The sequence below is a fragment of the Astatotilapia calliptera genome, chromosome 17, assembly GCF_964374335.1.
Source record: "Astatotilapia calliptera chromosome 17, fAstCal68.1, whole genome shotgun sequence".
Classification (NCBI taxonomy): domain Eukaryota; kingdom Metazoa; phylum Chordata; class Actinopteri; order Cichliformes; family Cichlidae; genus Astatotilapia; species Astatotilapia calliptera.
In genome coordinates this window covers 32,259,695-32,278,850 of record NC_137438.1, presented here as the reverse complement: position 1 = coordinate 32,278,850, position 19,156 = coordinate 32,259,695, and the positions used below count along the sequence as shown (strand labels likewise).

General features: G+C 40.1%; 1 protein-coding gene across 5 annotated transcripts in view; it reads left to right on the top strand.

Moving 5' to 3' along the window:
- Nucleotides 1-19,156, top strand: part of grm8a (glutamate receptor, metabotropic 8a) — a 334,910-nt gene that overhangs the window by 295,913 nt on the left and 19,841 nt on the right. For all 5 annotated transcript variants that reach the window (XM_026146524.2, XM_026146523.2, XM_026146526.2 and 2 more), the window contains exons 8-11: nt 3,862-4,001; nt 6,756-6,902; nt 11,381-11,802; nt 13,959-14,325. In XM_026146524.2, coding sequence (XP_026002309.1) covers nt 3,862-4,001; nt 6,756-6,902; nt 11,381-11,802; nt 13,959-14,325 — 1,076 coding nt within the window. The remainder of the gene's footprint in view (nt 1-3,861; nt 4,002-6,755; nt 6,903-11,380; nt 11,803-13,958; nt 14,326-19,156) is intronic.

The following is a 19,156-nucleotide window of genomic DNA, read 5'->3' as shown; positions in this document are numbered from 1 at the left end:
CAACTAAAGCGAGAAGTATTGAAAGTGTAAAAGCTGATTTATCACTGCCCCTTACTGTACGTTGATGACAGAATACATCAACACGGCAGCAAAAGAGACTAAAAAATGTGATTAAGTATCCTTAAAGGTTAAAAATGGTGTGAAATTTTTATATCGGTTTGTAAGCAACATGCACTGGATTCGTCACGCAAGCTTCTGTTGTGCCTGTTTTGTGTTTCTTGTGTCTTTATCCACCTTATCCAGAAACTTCCAACAAAAGGTGCAAACTCTATGTGACTGAATAATCAAGGTAACTGCCTTTTTCATGACAAACAGCCTGCCTTACCTCCGTCTTCACTCCAGGCAACAACTTTAACTGCTGAATTTTGCAAAGCAGCCCTAAAGAGGCATGATTGGTGTGATCGAATATTACAGAGCAAAGCCAACCAATACAGCAGGGAGGAAAAATGACATGCTTATCGTCGGGTGGGATGCACTTTTTTTTTTTTTTTTAATCATGCATGAACATATTAGATGCATGCAGACCAATGCAGTTGTAAATCTGTCAACCCATTCATTATTGTAGGCTCTGTTTTTTTTTTTTTCTTCATCAGTGTTGCTCGTTGGTATATGGCCTCTCATTGTGAAGCCTTGAGCTTACACTTCCACTAAGAATGGCAATGGCTGTTGCTATGCTGGCTTTCTAAAGCCAGAGAAAGTGGAGGATCTGACCCAAGGATACTACATGCAACTTGCATCTTGTCAGTGGAAAGTTTGTTGAAAGCTCTACTGGTAACGCTTAAAACAACTATCAAAATGACACATTATTAAGCATTACTAAAGGAGTAGTAATTAATTCATCATTTATAAAGCATTATTCCATAGTGTGTATTATTAAACCTGTATAAGGCAAAAGTAGTTCTCATTGTAGATGTCACACAAACGTGTAACTGCCTGAATTAAGCATCAAAGTATACTATTAAATTAGTATTTATGAAACCTCTGTTAAAACACAAACAAACAACGAGCTCATATCTTAATCATTATAAACAGAAATGCGCATCTAAACAGCCGAATCACTTACTTAGACTATCTATATGCCATGAACATATTATATATGAGCTTATTATTCAAGAATAAAAAAATATACCTGTTGCATTTACCTGTGTTTATAAATCACATAATATGGAGGAGTAATAAACACTAAAACCTTACTAACACTTAATAGTGTGTCATTGTTATAAAGTGTTATCGCTCCATTATATGATCGTCTTTATCGTGTGTCAGACTCCAAATGTGGAAACATTTTATAAGATTAATGCCATTTAGTAGTGAAAGGAGACTTAAACAAGTAGATAAAACCATAAATTAATCAGAGAATTGTTTAGAGTTAATAAATCCTCTGGGAACAAGTGTTGTCGCCTCCTGCCGTCCATTAAAGCATCTCCAGGTTTAAGTAAAATCGCCGGCCTTGTCTGTTGTTTGTAGTAAAGACAGTGATGCCTGTTTTCATTCTTTGAATATCAAATCCTGCCATTCTGTCAAAGCTGCCAGGATCTCAAAGATACACGCAAGGTGTCCTTTGGCATTAGTGCTGGGGTGTTGTAGTCTTGACATGGGTATCACTCTCAATTTGTCAGATATGAAGGATTTTCAAGGCCCCCTTGTCACTTTTAAAAGCAGCAGGAAACAGTGAGTGTTCTTTTTCATTGTGCAGGGCTAATGGGTATACTTCTCACATGCAGACATGACCTTATAATAATTATGACATCAATGACAACTTGTATCTATTGTCTCAATCCTTTTCCATTCATTTTCCTCAGAGTCTCTCAGTAAGATTCCTACTTATTACGACGTTCTCTCTCTTTCTTTTACCCATTATGTGCATATCTCTCATTGTTCTGCTCACAGTGGGCCACTTCTACTTCTTTGTCTTTGAGTTTGTCTCTTCTGTCCTTCATCTTCTCTTCTCTCTGTCATCGTGATTGGTTTTCTTTCTGTCATATCGTAAAGTCATTTCTCTACCCACGCTACTCTTTTATCACACTTGATCTCCTTCTTGCGTCTCTCTGTTCAGCTTGGTTTCTTTTTTGTCACAAGAACTTTTCCTTTTTTTTTAAAATATATTTGTTGATATTTTCTGTTTCTGTGTTTTCTTTTTTCTCTGACATGCTTTTCTCCGCTTACTCAGTTTCCAGGCGTACGCTGTTTACCTTTTCTTGCTTTAAATGCATAACTTTTTCTGTCTTTCTTATCTTTCCTCCATCAGCATTAATGAGTTATTTTACCTGGGGTGCAATTTCCATAATGTAGTGCTTTTTCCACATATAGATTATAATTGGATTTCCTTTATGCTGTGCTAGTTTCAGTAATTTGATTTGATTGCATTGCTACATAAACAAGATAGCAAGTAAGACAGAGAGCGAAAGAGGAAAAAAAAGTTTGTGTTAAACCTCAAAGGTGGTGGAGAACTAACTGGTGGAGGATGTTGCCTTGCTACAACACCCCTCTACTGAGTCTCCTGGTTTGCCTGACACTTTCTTTGTGGGATTTGCTTGTTGTCTCTGGATTTGCTCTGAGGATTCTAATATTAAGAGAGATGCTCTGTGAAAATCATCCCTTACTTTTCCTCTGATTGGTTAGTATCCATATCGTAGTCCTGGTTAGAGTTAGACTGAAATATAAGGCTCACAGAAGTAGGCAATGAGAAAATTTATGAAATACAGGTGAAAAAACAAAATGTGTGTAAAATGCTGGCACAGAGAGAAGCTGTGTGTATATATAGCTGATTTACTGATAACTTATTCTGGTGCTGTAAAATAGTAAGAATGCAATAATGGTAGCACAGTCTTCAAGAAAGACTTTATTTCCGTATATTGTGATAGGAAAATGGAAATGGGTGCAACGATTTATTGTAATGTGCAAACATAGATGGAAATGCATATTTGCAGTTTGAACAAGCTTGAAAATTGATATTTATTCTTCACCTCAGCCTCTTAAGCAAGCTTACTTGTCATTTTTTTGAAGTAAATTTCATGAATGGTTCTCATTCAAAGCTCTTCTTTTGAGGTTTGCGCGTTTTTATTCTCTATAAGATTTGACAAGATCCTCCCTTGCTGAGGTGCAGCCCAAACTATGACAGAACCTCCACCTTGTTTTGACAGATGGTTGTAGACACGGTCGTACACACTGCACACCATGCTGATATGCCATGATGTCTACTAGTAGCTCTTTGTGAATCACATTGCTGGGTTAAAAATACCTTTTTGTGTCCGTCAAACTGTGTTGTCTTTGACATTTTTCTGCAAATGCCGGTACACCTCTTGTGTTAGGTCTTGCAAAGGTCAGTGTGTAATGGCTTAATAAAACAACAACAACAACAACAAAAAAAAAACATTCCGGTGAAAATGTTTAGGTGTAAGCACTGGTAATGAAGGGGGGAAAATGAGTGAAAAAGCAGCCAATGTCTAAAGGAAAACTGGCTCAAAACCACTTTAAAAACATTATAGGAAAGTCTGGCTCTTTGAAACCAAACACAAAAAAAAGATGAGTGGCTCAAGATTTTTGCACAGTACTACAAATTCTGTAAAATTTCATCCATAGTACATCAAACTGTCATTATACTCCTTTCTTTAAAATTGCGCACACAGCATTGTAATACCGCCACTAAGTAGAATCTCTAAAATACACATTAAAATAAGAAGAAATGATGACTTTCCGAACTTTTAATGTCTTTAGTGAAGCTAGAAAATAGAACTTTTCACATTTCATTCCATTGAACCTTTATGCCTTTCAGGAGTAGTCGCCTGATCAAGAAAAGTGAAAGAGCATCACAAGAAATTACTAAATTGACGCCGTCTTCAAAACCTGTTTCTGTTTTAGGAAGTGCTGGTACACCAGTGGTTTTCAATGAGAATGGAGATGCTCCAGGGAGATACGACATATTCCAGTACCAGATCACCAACAGATCGACTACTGAGTACAGAGTCATCGGCTCCTGGACCAATAAATTACACCTCAAGGTGAGATTTTTACACACGTATACCAGTGTACCTAATTGGTTTTTACAGTTTATAAGCTGACAAAACTGCTCATATTTTTCACACATATAAATTGAATGAAGTCAATGGAAAAAAATTAGGAAAAGTGAGGCAAAAACTTGGAAAATCAACTTAAAAGTGAAGCTCGAGTGAAAAATACTAGTTTATTATGAAATATGTTTTCAATGATTAACATTTTATGGTCTAAAAAGTTGTTCAGTACAGAACATACTGTATGCCATTTACCATAGTATATATTTCAGATGTGTTTCCAGCTTGTCATATGTTGAACTATCTCATTATTAGTATTTTAGCATGACACGTCTGTGTCCTAATGAAAAATGTCATATATTTTGATTTGAGTGCCTCATTGAAGCTTCTGAGGCATTATAGATCAGACACCTTGGAAGAATGAAAATTCAACATGACTATGAGCAGCTGCCATGATTTCAAAATCCCTTGTTACCGGGCTGGATTCGTTTGAGTTATTGCTCTTATTCAGGTGCAAAAGTTAGTTTTTTCAAGCAAGTGTAGATCTTTGCTTCTATTCAGAATACTAATCTTTGTGAAGGAGAGAGACTTGCAAACATTCGCAACTGTGAAAGGTCACACACCTACAGAATACACATAATAACCAATGCTACAGAACCTGGAGAATATACAGTGCCTACTTAGATCCACAGAAAAACAGATAATTGAATGCATTAGCAAACTGAATTCCCATTGTCCCACTCGCTCTCTCTGTCTCACTGTCACATGCACAAAAAAATCTTTGAGCACGCAGCAGTGCTAGGTGTTATAAATCCACCAAGGACTTCATTAGAAAGGCCAGATGACAGATGAGAAAACTAATAGACACAAAACGCTTTCTGGCTGATGGACGGTGTGTTTGTGTGTGTCAGTGTGTGTGTTTGTACAGCAGTACAGAAGTATAAAACACAGAAACTGAAGTCACACATGATTTGGCACTTTAACAATTTCTAAATAGACAGACATATTTAATTAGGTAAAATCCTGAAAGTATGCAGGGTAGCAGGGGGTAGTTTTTATTAAGAACAAAAAAGTTTGAATGTTCATCATTATAAATACAAGACAGCACTGTGGAACATAAGAATGTACAGCATGTGAGTCTCAAGAATTCACACATTCAAACCCTGTGCAAACTGAGTATTGGCTACCTTGAGTGCACTGTCGTGCTATGCAACACTGAGTTGAATCAGCGTTGGGAGATCAGAGGAGATCAGGAGAGATAGCTGTAGACGACAGACTGTTCATCTGCTGTCTACAGCTATCTGTAAAACATGCTGCAGCCACTGTCTTGTTTTGGCATTTTAGCCAGTGATGTTGGGGATCTTGTCAAAACTGATGGAGTTATGAACACAGGAAAGGTTTCATTTTTCAGTATGATCCCAAAAACACTGCAAATAAAATTAAAGTATATCCATGGGAAAAAATGCACAATGGAACACCATCAGTCATGGATTGACCTCGCCAAAGCCTAGGCCTCATCATTACTGGAGTAGTGTGAGATCATCTTGACCAAAAATGCAACAAAAGGCAGACAACGTCCAAAGAAGAGCTTTGAATGTTCTTCGAGAAGTCTGGAGAACTATTCCTGAAGACTACTTAAAGAAATGACAAGAAAGCTGCCTAAGAGAGTTCAGGCTGTGTTGAAGAATAAAGGTGGCCATGCCAAAAATTGACTTTCAAAATCTTTGAAATTATACAAACCCTGTTTCTTTGCCTTATATTTCCCTGTATGCTTTCATATGTTTCAATAAATCACTGCACCAATTTCCTATTTTCCTGGCAAAATAAAATGAAGGCTGACACTGCACTGTAATAAAATATGGGTCTGTGTTGTTTAATTTATGCCTTTTGATAGAAAATAAGGTGATAGTATACAGATATTAAATGGGGGATATGAATAAGTAATGAGCAAAATTTCTCCGTAAACAAAGTTTCTCCTTAGTGATATATGTACAACACTGTGGGCAGCAACTATCCCATTCTTGCATATTAAACTCCATGAGAACTTGTTTCTGTTTGTGTGTCAGTAATTAACTCAAATCCACCCTCTCTAAGTCTAATGAATTTTCCCTTCTAACTAGTTGTTTTAGGACTGGTACTTTTTGTGTTTAAAAAAGTAATATTAAATTTTGTGCAGCACCCTCGGCGATGGTTAAACCTCAGGGAACGCGGTAATGACAAACTTCCTCACAACTGCTCGCGCACACAACTACAAATTAGTACACACACATTCAAACTCACTCGCAGAGGACGTACGGAGAGCTCAGGGATTCACTATAATGCCAGCATGACACAAACACAAATAAACAAAATGCACACATGGTGAAACATATGCGTGTGCACACTCACAAATAAACACACACACAGACACACACAGAAGGAAATGCAGATGGCCTATTTGTGCCAAATCTGATTATGGTCTGATTGCTGGCTTCCAGACTAGCTGGTGTTAGTTTTGTGCCTGGCAGCACTCAGGAAAATGATCAGAGGATCTGCTTGTGCTAATTGCTCTGCGAGATGCCCTGAAGACACACTTTTTTTGAAGGTAGAGAGAAAGCTGAGTGTTAAAGGACTGTTAACATACAGTTTATGTCAGCTTCTGCAGATGGCTGCCAATCCTTATGCTCCAAGATGTCCTGTGAGAAAATAAGAAGCTTCATTTTGCCGTTTTGACACACAAATAACAACACACTGCTCTTCTCTCAGGTGGAGGCCATGCGTTGGAGGATGGGTGACCCAACTTTCCCTGCCTCCGTTTGCAGCCTCCCGTGCCGTACGGGTGAAAGGAAGAAAGTGGTGAAAGGGGTGCCGTGCTGTTGGCACTGTGAGCGCTGTGAAGGATACCACTTTCAGGTAGATTTCTGAAGAAAAATATCAGCTATCCAAAACCGTCAGCGTGATCCAGAAATTAAAATATCACAAACACTGTGACATCACAGGTCACATACAAATCTGGCTAGATCTTGATTTGTGTTTGACAAAAATCATGCATCAACCCTTTATCAATTTAGCAGTTTCTCTGTCAGTCTGATTTCAGCACTGATTATTTGTGTTTTCAAACCTAGAGAGGCTCACAGAACTTCTTAGCCTAACCAATTCATCTGTATGAAATTGACTTGTCAAAAAACGAGGTAAAAATGTGGATTTTAATCAAATGTCTAACATTCCTTATACACCCTCTCCCAACTTTACAAATGAAACCGCATTTGTTGGAACGCTTTAAAAAGAATCAGCTGAAAGACCTATTTGCAATAAAAAACTGTTTGACATTGTAAACGTGTTAGCTTCTGCACACATCGACTTGTTGACAGCTGCTGTCTGCTTACTCCTGCTCTTTTTTTAGGCAATTAAAAAAGTGAGGCACTTAGATTGTCCATTTTGAATTTCTATATAGAGAAAGTATCTAATTTGAGGAGAGGGAAATGCCCTGATCACACATTTTGAAGCTGCATTAATGATAAAAAAGAAAGCACAGCCTCTTTCAGTTGTAACGCTTTACATATCAGGACATAATAAAATGATCTGGTCCTTATCAGGTCTTCAAATTAGGTAGATAAATATCAGCAGGTAAAATATTACACTGTGTCATCATTTATTTTAGAAATACTGAGCTAAAATGCAGAATCAATGTATGAAAAAACTAGTTTTGCCTAAATATAGCCATCCTTTTTCTATAGGAATAAAGAGAGTCAGGGATGTCTAGGTGCTGCTAATCAAAAGCATTTGATTAACTGATCAGCAGCAGCACTTCTATAAAAGCAAAGGTTTTGTCACTTTGCTGGTCTAAAGCATTCAGGTATGTGTTAACACGAGGCCAAGGAGTGATTAGCAGTGATCTCTGAGGAAGAATTGTTATTGGTTATCAGTCTGGGAAGGGTTATAAGGCCATTTCCAAAAAAAAGTCCATTCAAAGATTATTCACAAGTGAAAAACATTCATGAAAGTAGAATAAGAAAAAATCTGAAACTGAAGTTTGCCTGGAAATGCTGCCACTTCTTCTCTTTCTTGAAAAAAAAAAAAGAACATGGCAGCACAGCTTCAGTTTGCAAAGTTGCATTCAAACAAACCACAAGACACAATGTCCTTGAGATAGCAGACAGGAAAATGGAAATGCTTGGCCATAATGCACAACACCATGTTTGCTGAAAAACTCAAGCATATCAGAACAAACACCTCACACCAACTGTCAAGCACAGTGATGGAGGGGTGATGATTTGAGCTCGTTTTTCAGTCAAAGGGCCTGGACACACTGAGTCGACCATAAACAATGTATACTCAATCAATCAATCAATCAATCAATCAAAGCTTTATTCGCCACGTGCAGGTTGCCCTGCAGTGAAATAGGACCCCCCCCCCCCCCCCCCGACCTTACACACACAACACAGACATCACATGGGGATACAGGTCGGAGATCGGTAGCGTTACAGAAAAAAAACACTGAAATATACACTACAATGGGAAAGTACAAGAGGAAAAAAAGTGACCTCTACTCATGCTGGGCTCCTGGGAGGACAGCATGAGAACAGGAAACAAAAAGAACTCCTCTGTACAAAAAAGCACATAAATGTCCACAGCACAACATTATGAAACACGTGACAAGCCACAGGGTCGGGTGGGGGGTGAGGAGTAATCCGAAGCAAACACAGCAGCCATCCTGCCCAGCGCTACCATTCCAGCGCGGGCTCAGACCCGCCGTGTTCCCAGGAGGGAACAAGCATCGAAGGCGTTTGGAAAGGAAAAAACATGAGACTAGACAAGGACATAAGAGGCTAAGCAGGGAAGCTAAGGGAGAGGAGGAGAGGAGAAAAGTGCGACCGTCTTCGTCAAGAGCAAGAGCAGAAAAAAGTATATTGTAGTCAAATATGAGAATATGCAGCAGCTAAAGCATGGCTGAAATTGGGCCATGCAAGTGAACAATGATCTTCAGTACACCATGGAAAATTAGATGTACTTGAGCCATAACCATATATCCATATATGTGAAAATTAAATTATCATTGGGGACCATTTCAAAGTCTATCAGGCTTCCTGTTTAGTTGGAAAAATACTTGAACACGCACGTATATGTAAAAAAATGTGCTTAGCAAAGAAAATAGAAAATATCAGTTACAGTGGGGCAAAAAAGTATGTAGTCAGCCACCGATTGTGCAAGTTCCACCACTTAAAATGATGACAGAGGTCAGTAATTTGCACCAGAGGTACACTTCAACTGTGAGAGACAGAATGTGAAAAAAAAAATCCATGAATTCACATGGTAGGATTTGTAAAGAATTTATTCCTAAATTAGGGTGGAAAATAAGTATTTGGTCACCTCAAACATGGAAAATCTCTGCCTCTCACAGACCTGTAACGTCTTCTGTAAGACGCTTTTCTGTCCCCCACTCGTTACCTGTATGAATGGCACCTGTTTGGACTCATCATCTGTATAAAAGACACCTGTCCACAGCCTCAAACAGTCAGACTCCAAACTCCGCCATGGCCAAGACCAAAGAGCTTTCGAAGGACACCAGGAAAAGTATTGTAGACCTGCACCAGACTGGGAAGAGTGAATCTACAATAGGCAAGCAGCTTGGTGTGAAAAAATCAACTGTGGGAGCAATCATCAGAAAATGGAAGACATACAAGACCACTGCTAATCTCCCTCGATCTGGGGCTCCACGCAAGATCTCATCCCGTGGGGTCAAAATGATCATGAGAACGGTGAGCAAAGATCCCAGAACCACACGGGGGGACCTGGTGAATGACCTGCAGAGAGCTGGGACCAAAGTAACAAAGGTCACCATCAGTAACAACGGCAGGGAATCAAATCCCGCAGTGCCAGACGTGTTCCGCTGCTGAAGCCAGTGCATGTCCAGGCCCGTCTGAAGTTTGCCAGAGAGCACATGGATGATACAGCAGAGGATTGGGAGAATGTCATGTGGTCAGATGAAACCAAAGTAGAACTTTTTGGCATAAACTCAACTCGTCGTGTTTGGAGGAAGAAGAATACTGAGTTGCATCCCAAGAACACCATACCTACTGTGAAGCATGGGGGTGGAAACATCATGCTATGGGGCTGTTTTTCTGCCAAGGGGACAGGACGACTGATCCGTGTTAAGGACAGAATGAATGGGGCCATGTATCGTGAGATTTTGAGCCAAAACCTCCTTCCATCAGTGAGAAGTTTGAAGATGAAACGAGGCTGGGTCTTCCAACATGACAATGATCCAAAACACACCGCCCGGGCAACAAAGGAGTGGCTCCGTAATAAGCATTTGAAAGTCCTGGAGTGGCCTAGCCAGTCTCCAGACCTCAACCCCATAGAAAATCTGTGGCGGGAGTTGAAAGTCCGTGTTGCTCGGCGACAGCCCCAAAACATCACTGCTCTCGAGAAGATCTGCATGGAGGAATGGGCCAAAATACCAGCTACTGTGTGTGCAAACCTGGTAAAGACCTATAGTAAACGTTTGACCTCTGTTATTGCCAACAAAGGTTATGTTACAAAGTATTGAGTTGTATTTTTGTTATTGACCAAATACTTATTTTCCACCCTGATTTACGAATAAATTCTTTACAAATCCTACCATGTGGATTCATGGATTTTTTTTTTCACATTCTGTCTCTCACAGTTGAAGTGTACCTCTGGTGCAAATTACTGACCTCTGTCATCATTTTAGGTGGGGGAACTTGCACAATCGGTGGCTGACTACATACTTTTTTGCCCCACTGTACAACAGCAGCTGCTCATGTTTATGAGGGCGAGCACTCAATAGTTATTTTGCAGAAACAAGCAGTAATTGTGGAGTTGTCAAAAGCATAACTGATAATAAGTCTTTTCCTCAGAATTATATTAGATTGTGTCTTATGGAGATCAGGCACACATATATTTACACAAAAAGAGTTTTTTTTCTACATGTTTTGGCAAAAAAATAAATTGATTAACGAATTAAACCATATAAATGATGTCAATGATGTAATAGTCAGCTCCTGCTCCAATAAGGTCCTCATTCTGTGAACAGACTCCTTCTGATCTATGAGATGGTGACAGTACTCCCTGCTCTGTTCTGCAGCCTCAGTGAGATACAGCACACCACCTTTCCTTCTGCTGTGGGTTCAGATTAGATTGGCCCCGGCAGTCCAATAGATAATAATGCATTGGTCTGACTGCAGGAAGAGAGACACAAGACAACAAAATGAAATCAAGGCACACCACAACAGCCAGATGGCCAGATGGTTTTTCAATCAGCCAATTCATGGTTGAATCGGTGTTTAACAGTCAAATTATCATTAGAAAAATCTGTTTACTTAAGGAAAATGAACTAATGCATGTTCTAAAACCTCTCTCCCCGTTAGGCCTCAGAGTTCACCTGTGAGCTGTGCCCATACGAGAAGCGACCTGATGCCAACCGCACTGGCTGCACTCCCATTCCGATCATCAAACTGGAGTGGCACTCACCCTGGGCCATCGTCCCCGTCTTTATCGCCATGCTGGGTATCATCGCCACCTCTTTCGTCATCGTCACTTTTGTCCGGTACAATGACACGCCCATTGTCCGAGCTTCGGGGCGAGAGATGAGCTACGTGCTGCTTACTGGAATCTTCCTGTGCTATGCCATCACATTCCTGATGATCGCGACGCCGGATGTGGGCGTGTGCTCCCTGAGGAGGATTTTCTTAGGCTTGGGGATGTGTTTTAGCTACGCTGCGCTGCTCACCAAGACCAACAGGATACACCGCATCTTTGAACAAGGGAAAAAGTCTGTAACAGCACCCAGGTAAAAATGCCATTACGTCTGCTCTTGGCCCTTTTGTGCGTACATGTTTGGGCTGTGCAGATTTTGATGGGTTCAGTGGCACTTAATATTGCTATAAGTGTGGCTTTTTTGCACTCAGGTGTGTGACTTTACCTGCACCCTACTTTTTCAGATACTTGCGGTCATTACTCATCATTTATTTTTCATACATTATTTATGAGAGTCATGAACTAACAATTTCCTATTGTACTGCTTGCACTCAGTGTGAGTGACTCTGGGAGAGAGCATCCACTAAGTGGCTAAATTGTTAATGCAGGATTTAATAGTGCTCAGGTTCATGGCCCTGCTATCCAGACAGTTAGATTTTTTCCCTTTTTTTCCTTCCTCTTCTTTTTTTTCCCATCCAGCTACAGACTTTTTACACAAAGTATTTTGAGGCTCTTTTCAGGTTACGGTTGTGACTCTAAGGTAGTCAAGCACTGAGCGTCCTTTGAACTTGAGAGCTTGAAGGAGTGGGTTGTTTCTTTCATTCTGATGCAAGTGGAAATATAGTTTTTGTTTTGGGCCATGATTTGCACCCCGGTTTTGATATCTCTGTCATCCTAGATGATCATCACATTTTCTCTTTTCAGCTCTATGTCTTCTTGCAACTGCTCATCCTTGTTTCTCCCTTTCTTTCTTGCTGCAAAACCCATCATTATATTTTCCCTGATCTCGCTCTAGCTCTCAGCGTGGATTTGCTGGAGTGTGTATGGTCGCATTTATAGAAATTTAATATATTGCCGCTGTCAAGTGGGAGACTTGTCTCAACCTTTTAGAGTCTAATAAAACTGTTTTCTTTTCATCTTATTGGGACAGGATTTTTGAGTGTTTGTTAAGTTATTTTTGGACCGTACTGGCTGAAGACTTTATGAAAAATCAAATTCTGTGGAAAATAGAATAGATCTAGTCTTACGGTGAATCTCAGTGGATCACCATGTCAGCCACTGCATTATGATGTTTCACTGAACCTGCTTGAAATTTTATACCTGTTGGAGTCACCCGTTCCTGGTAGGTCAAAGAGAAAAGATAAAATGTATTTACAGATCACACAATGGTTATTGAGAGCCTATTTATGGGTTAGGCTTCTACCTCTGTGTGCAGATGCATTCCTGACCCAAGACAGATTAAAGTGAACAAGGTATATTACTGCCCTACATGCCAGATATTGATATTCTGGCATTAGCTAACTAAGCTAACTGAGTAATGTATATCTGTATTTGAATATCCAGAATCTGAAGTCAAGGAAAATTCTATTCTATTCAATAAATAGTCTAAATTCTGTTACTCAATTATGTTTGAACAATAGTTATTGTCCAGTAACAAGTACCCTTTCTGCATTTATCTATATTCATAAGCAATCTCTGGCTGCCAAAACAGAAAATCTTGGCCTGAATCTTTGTTGGCTACACCAGCCAAATACCCTCCAGAGGTTAAGTCACCAGACTGGCCAATGCATTACCAGACTGCTATTTAACTAACCATGTGACACTGAAGCAATGTTTAAGTTTAGTTCTATTGGAAAAATTTAGCATGAATTCAAAACAACAGTAATCTAAGGGAGCTTTATATTGAAAGGTAAAGAGCATACGGTGTTACTCGTACAAAGAGTAAACTCAAGTGACTGATCCCCCATGAGCAACCACTTGGTGGTGGAGGAAGTGCTGCCTTTTGTCAGGAAGAGACCTCTGGCAAAACCAGGCTTAGATAAGGGTGGCCATCTGCTGAACCAGTAAGGGGTTCTGAGGAAAGAGATGGCAGACAAGAGCGGCATAGAAAGACCACGACCAAGAAACAGGATAAAATACCAGCTAACAAATAGTTAATGAGATGCGATTGTGCTATATCAATATGAAAATAGTGAAAAGAGTTGAGTGAAGCAGAGGTACTCCGTTTATCATCGCTACAGCCTATATATCAGCAAACTAAAGGATTGTTCAAGGTAACTTATGAAAGAGAAAAGAGAGGGGGACTGTCTCCTGAACGCAAACTGGGAGCTGGTGGAACAAGCTCTCAGCTCATGAAAAGAAGTTGGTGGAACCTGAGAAATGTAACCATGAGTGCATATTTTCTAGCATTAATTGCAGTTTTTCATCCTTGCTAAATCAAAATTTAATTAACCATCCTGTTCTTTACAGGTTTATCTCTCCTGCCTCCCAGCTCGTCATCACCTTCTCCCTGATCTCAGTTCAGCTTCTGGGTGTCTTTGTGTGGTTTGCCGTGGACCCTCCCCATACTGTAGTGGACTACGGCGAGCAGCGGACCCAGGACCCCACAGCGGCACGTGGTGTCCTCAAGTGCGACATCTCAGACCTGTCTCTCATCTGCTCCCTGGGTTACTCAATTCTGCTGATGGTTACGTGCACGGTTTACGCAATCAAGACGCGAGGCGTGCCCGAAACCTTTAACGAAGCCAAGCCTATTGGATTTACCATGTACACCACCTGTATCATCTGGCTGGCGTTCATACCCATCTTTTTTGGCACGTCCCAGTCTGCAGAACGGGTGAGTGTGTTTATATTTTGGATGACACTTATTACATCCTGAGAAAACGGAAAGTGTGTTGTTGGTGTCTGTCCTTCAACCCCAATCAACTGCAAGATTTCTGAGGATCAAACTGTAATATGTGTCTGCTTGCTTAACTGTTTGTTTTCCCTTTATATCACCGCTTTAACATTCAAATCAATTCCTCTTGGAACATCTCCATCTACTGTGAACAGCAGGGCAAATTTGTATTTTGCTGTGCTTGAGCAAAGTTAGATCTATATTTAAGTGCAATAGTTTTTTAAAATACAAAACTTCTCTGGCAGGTGCAAGGTGGTTGTGCGATCAGTGCCCTTTTGCTTCACGTGGTTCAAAACTCCTAAGCAGATTTTAAAGCAAGTTATGAAATTGCATTTTGAGCCATACGTGTGATGTATTGCTTTGGCACAAAGTGTCCTTTTACTACCTCCCTGAAAATTCTCAAAATCAAAACCGTATCTTTTGGCACTGAAGTACAGAAGTGTTTTACAACTGTAGCTATACTATTGGCTTAGAGTCAGAAATCTCCCGACAATCCCTCGTGAGTACAAGAGGATTTACTGTCTGTCTGATGGACTGGAACCGTGCCATGGTCTGGGCTTATAAAGAGTTATACTGCCGAGCTTATTCTTCCTACCTGTAGTTAATTCTTAATGGGTGTTCGATGAGAATAAAAGCCACGTGAGGTGTGTGTGAGGGTATGAGTGATAGCGTGACTGGCTCTTAAACAGTGTCCTTTCATCTTATCAGCTTAGAAACAGTGGGTTTGAATGCGCACGTAAACACCAATATAGCTAATCTGATTCATAAGACCGTACACATATTGAAGCGGACTGTTTACTCGAGCTAAAGCAGCAGTGGTCTATTGATTCCATTTCTTGATAGTGCGAATATGCTGCTTTCAACAATAACACACTTTATACACTCATTGAGATTCATGACAGGTCATTGATTTTTTTTTTTTTTGTCCAAGTCACATTTTTTACATCACAGTGCTAAACACACTCAATACATCTGTATAAAGAAAATGTGCACATTACTCTAGATCAATAGAAGTAAACAGGCATATACAGTGCTGTGACAAAGTATTTACCAGCTTCCTGATTTCTCATGTTTCTGTGTATTTGTCTCATTAGCGTGTTTCCAATCATCAAACACATTTTAAGAAAGAACTGCAGTTTGCGATAACTGGTAAAAAGTTTGTCACATCTCTATGGAGGACTTGGCCTGCTGTGAACAGCCTGTTATAGGTCATGTAAAAGCATCTCAATTGGATTTAAGTTCAGACTTTGACTAGGCTTTTTTTTAACTTTCTTTTTTGAGCTGATGAGTGGACATTCTCCTTCAGGAGTTTCTGGTAGCGAGCTGAGCTACCAGAAAGTGAAGCAGCAAAGCGGCCCAAGACCATCACACCACTGCCACCGAAAGTTCAATTTGTCCCATCAGTCCACAAAATATTTTCCCAAAATCTCAGAGATCATCAAGATGTCTTTTTGGTCAGCAGTGGTTTTCACCAACTCTCCCATGGACGCCATTTTTTCTCAGTCTCTTTGTTGTTGAATAATAAACACTGACCATAACTAATTCAAGTGAGGACTGAACACACGCAACATGGGAAAGTGTTCCAGTGTGTACATCTGATCTGGGACCGCTGCAATCTTCGACTGCGCCTCCAGCTGACCCGATGTCCACATCAGAGGGGAGGTAAGCGTTGGAGGTGGCGTTGGATCCGGGGTAGGGAGGGTGATGCGTCAGTGAGTGCTTGTCAGTATATGTATGTGTGTGCGTGTCCGTAGTTCAGCTGAGACAGTGTCCTTCGCCCTGCCAGGCTAAGTAAACAGTCTTCCAGCCAACCCAGGTGGCCTTGCATGGAATGGGAAGGAACAGACTCAACACAGTCGTTAACTTAAACTTAACTGGATGTAAATCCAAGTGAGATGCTTTGACATGACCTTAAATGGGCCATTCAAGTTGGACAAAATTCCTCCATAGTGACGTGATAAACTTATCATTTAAAAATTGAGTTTTGTATCTACTCAAATACATGTCAACATGCTAAGATTGAGGCTCCAGATTCCAGAGGATAACATCGCTGTAGCTATATCAAGTGTTTTATAAACAGTCCAAGACCTGTGTCCGCTGAATATTCCAGATTTCTCTTCCTCTACCTCTACCAAAAACGTGTCAGCTCTAATAATCTCTTCCTATTTTGGAGTGTTAGTCAGGATATTTTCATTTCCTCCTTTTCTCTACATCTAAGCCCATTTTCCTTTCAAGACGGGTGCCAGCCTCTGTCACATGGCAGAGAGCTGACATCAAAGTGATCCCGTCTAATCACACATCAGGGAAATCATACTCTTGCTGGATGTTTCATGCACTCTCATTTTTTCCATAAGAAGTCGGAGAGTAATTGTTGATGCAATACATTTTAAGTGTATCTGTAAGTTCAGTATTTCTCCTTTTCCCCAGGAATAACCTTACTCTACAGTTATACCAAAATAAGGAGACTATTTCTTATAACTGCAGCTTCTCAAATCCATCAAGATACTGTGTGTGAATGACAGGCAAGCTGCTCATGTTATGCGAATTCTGTGTTTGTGACTACATGCAAAGTTTTGTGCTTGTGACCATTTAAAGGGGCCGAATGTTTCATGGCAGGATTTTGCACATCCCTGACTGTAAAAGTAATTTGTGTGCATATTCATGAGGCCATATCTATGTGTGAATTCTATCGGACATAGCATCCTGTCATACTGGACGGGCATTACAGCGTCCATGCCTTGTTTGCTTGGCTAATTAGAATGTCCACCAGCAATTTTGTGTGCATTTTGTGTTAGCATGTTTGTCCGATGGGTTGTATTTAATTGGAATATCCACCAGCGCACATTCGCTTGTCTCTGTATGTTGTTTCTAATTGGGATATCCTCTGGAGTGTGTGGCAGCTGGCTGGCTAACAGAGAAAGCAGAATAGAGGGAGGAGAGAGTGAAGTGAAAGGAGTAAACAGGTAATGATGTGACTTGCTGATGGGACTTTAATGAGGAGAGCTCTACCAAGGGCATAGGTTTGGTTTCAGACAGAGGGGAGGGCGATGGAGCTGCAGTGAAGTTAGTTGGAGGTTAGGTGACAGCATGACTCTCATTATGATTAACTTTGTGATTATCATGCTTCACCTGGTATCTTGATATAAGGGTTAACATTTGTATGACTATGCACACAGTTAATAGAAGTATACCACAGTGCAGCAAGTGATAATCAAGTCTGGATGCTTCGGCATGCTCAGAAAAGTCACAGTTACATTGTTGTGTGCTATACCTCGTCTGAAATGCTGACGTCAGTGAAATTTACAGGGACCTGAAAACTTTACTGCAGTTAGTTCTTGGCTCTGGGATTGTGTGGAGGCTTCTTTCAATACAGTGACTTTCACACTGGCCTTGTGGGAACATTTCAAATGTATGAGAGCTTGGATTATAAGAACCTTTCTTCAGCAGGTGTGCTTCAGCACTTCTTTTCACAGTCAGTGTTGGGGAACACATCTCAATGGGAGCATTTAAACATTTATATAAACAAAAGAAAATCTTTAACTCAAGGTCCACTGGCGTACATCTTTTCAGATTCTTCAACCACATTTCAGGGCCCATGTTGGCAGACAGAGTTTGCTCAGTTGTCATGGAGATAGCTTTGTTGGCCATTTATTGTCTGTGTGGTGTGGTGCTATGGCTCAGAATCTGCTCCTCGTGCTCTGGGTAAAAATATTCTAAAACAGAAACCAACAAGAACCAATTCTATCAAACAGCCCCAGTTTGTTTGTGCACATTGATACAAGTTGGCATTTGTTCATTGCACTCAGCAGTCAGATTATGAAAGTAACTCACTGCATTTGAAAGTATGTTTCATGCCTGTACCACACGTGCTCTTAAAACTCTGATGGGATTCTGGTGACCACCAAGTCATGACGAAAGAGCGTTGAAACTCATGATAACTGTTGTTTAACTAAAGGCAGTATATACCAGATATGGGTGTTCTACGGGCCGTGGCCCAAAACCAGCCTGTTGGCTGTCCCGGACCGGCTGATGAACTCCCTATCAGAGAATAACTTACTTATAAGTGGCAACTTCCCTGGTTGAAACCAATGTTTTTGAGACATGTGAATTTGCCAGCCCTGAAAGATGTCGGCTCGCATTAAAAAACAAAGAGAGATTGATGTGCAATGTTGATCTTTTCCAAGACCATAAATAAAATTATAATTATTAAAGTTTAATCCTTGAATAAATAAATACTGAATACTGAGTTTGAATAAACATTAAAAAACTAAATGTATAGAGAAATTGACTTTTGAACCATTGCTAGCAAAGGAGCAAATGCAATAACAAGTTGTTGTTGTTTTTTTACCACTCTTTACACATCCAGGGATGGAACTGTCAAGATCAGATTTGTGATTTCCCTCAGAATCACAAAAAACAGTAAGTCATGAGATATGAAGTTTGTCAGAGTGTGTTTGGTGGACTCTGTGCTAATATGCTCCTCTCCAAGAAAATGGTAACAAGATGGATCGAAGACATTGGTGGAAATGTAGAGCTTTAGTTTAAAATCAAAGCAGACAATTTTTTTTCCTTTGGTTCTGTATGATAGTTGGGATGTCTGTAATGCAGGTAACAGGACAGTTATAACCACAATCCATCACCATCTGGTGTCTTTGAGATAGAATGCAGGTTTAAGGCACTTCCACATTGGCTTTATATATACATATATATATATACATGTGTATATATATGGAAAATGGCCTTATAAGTCAAAACTAGTCTGCAAAGAATC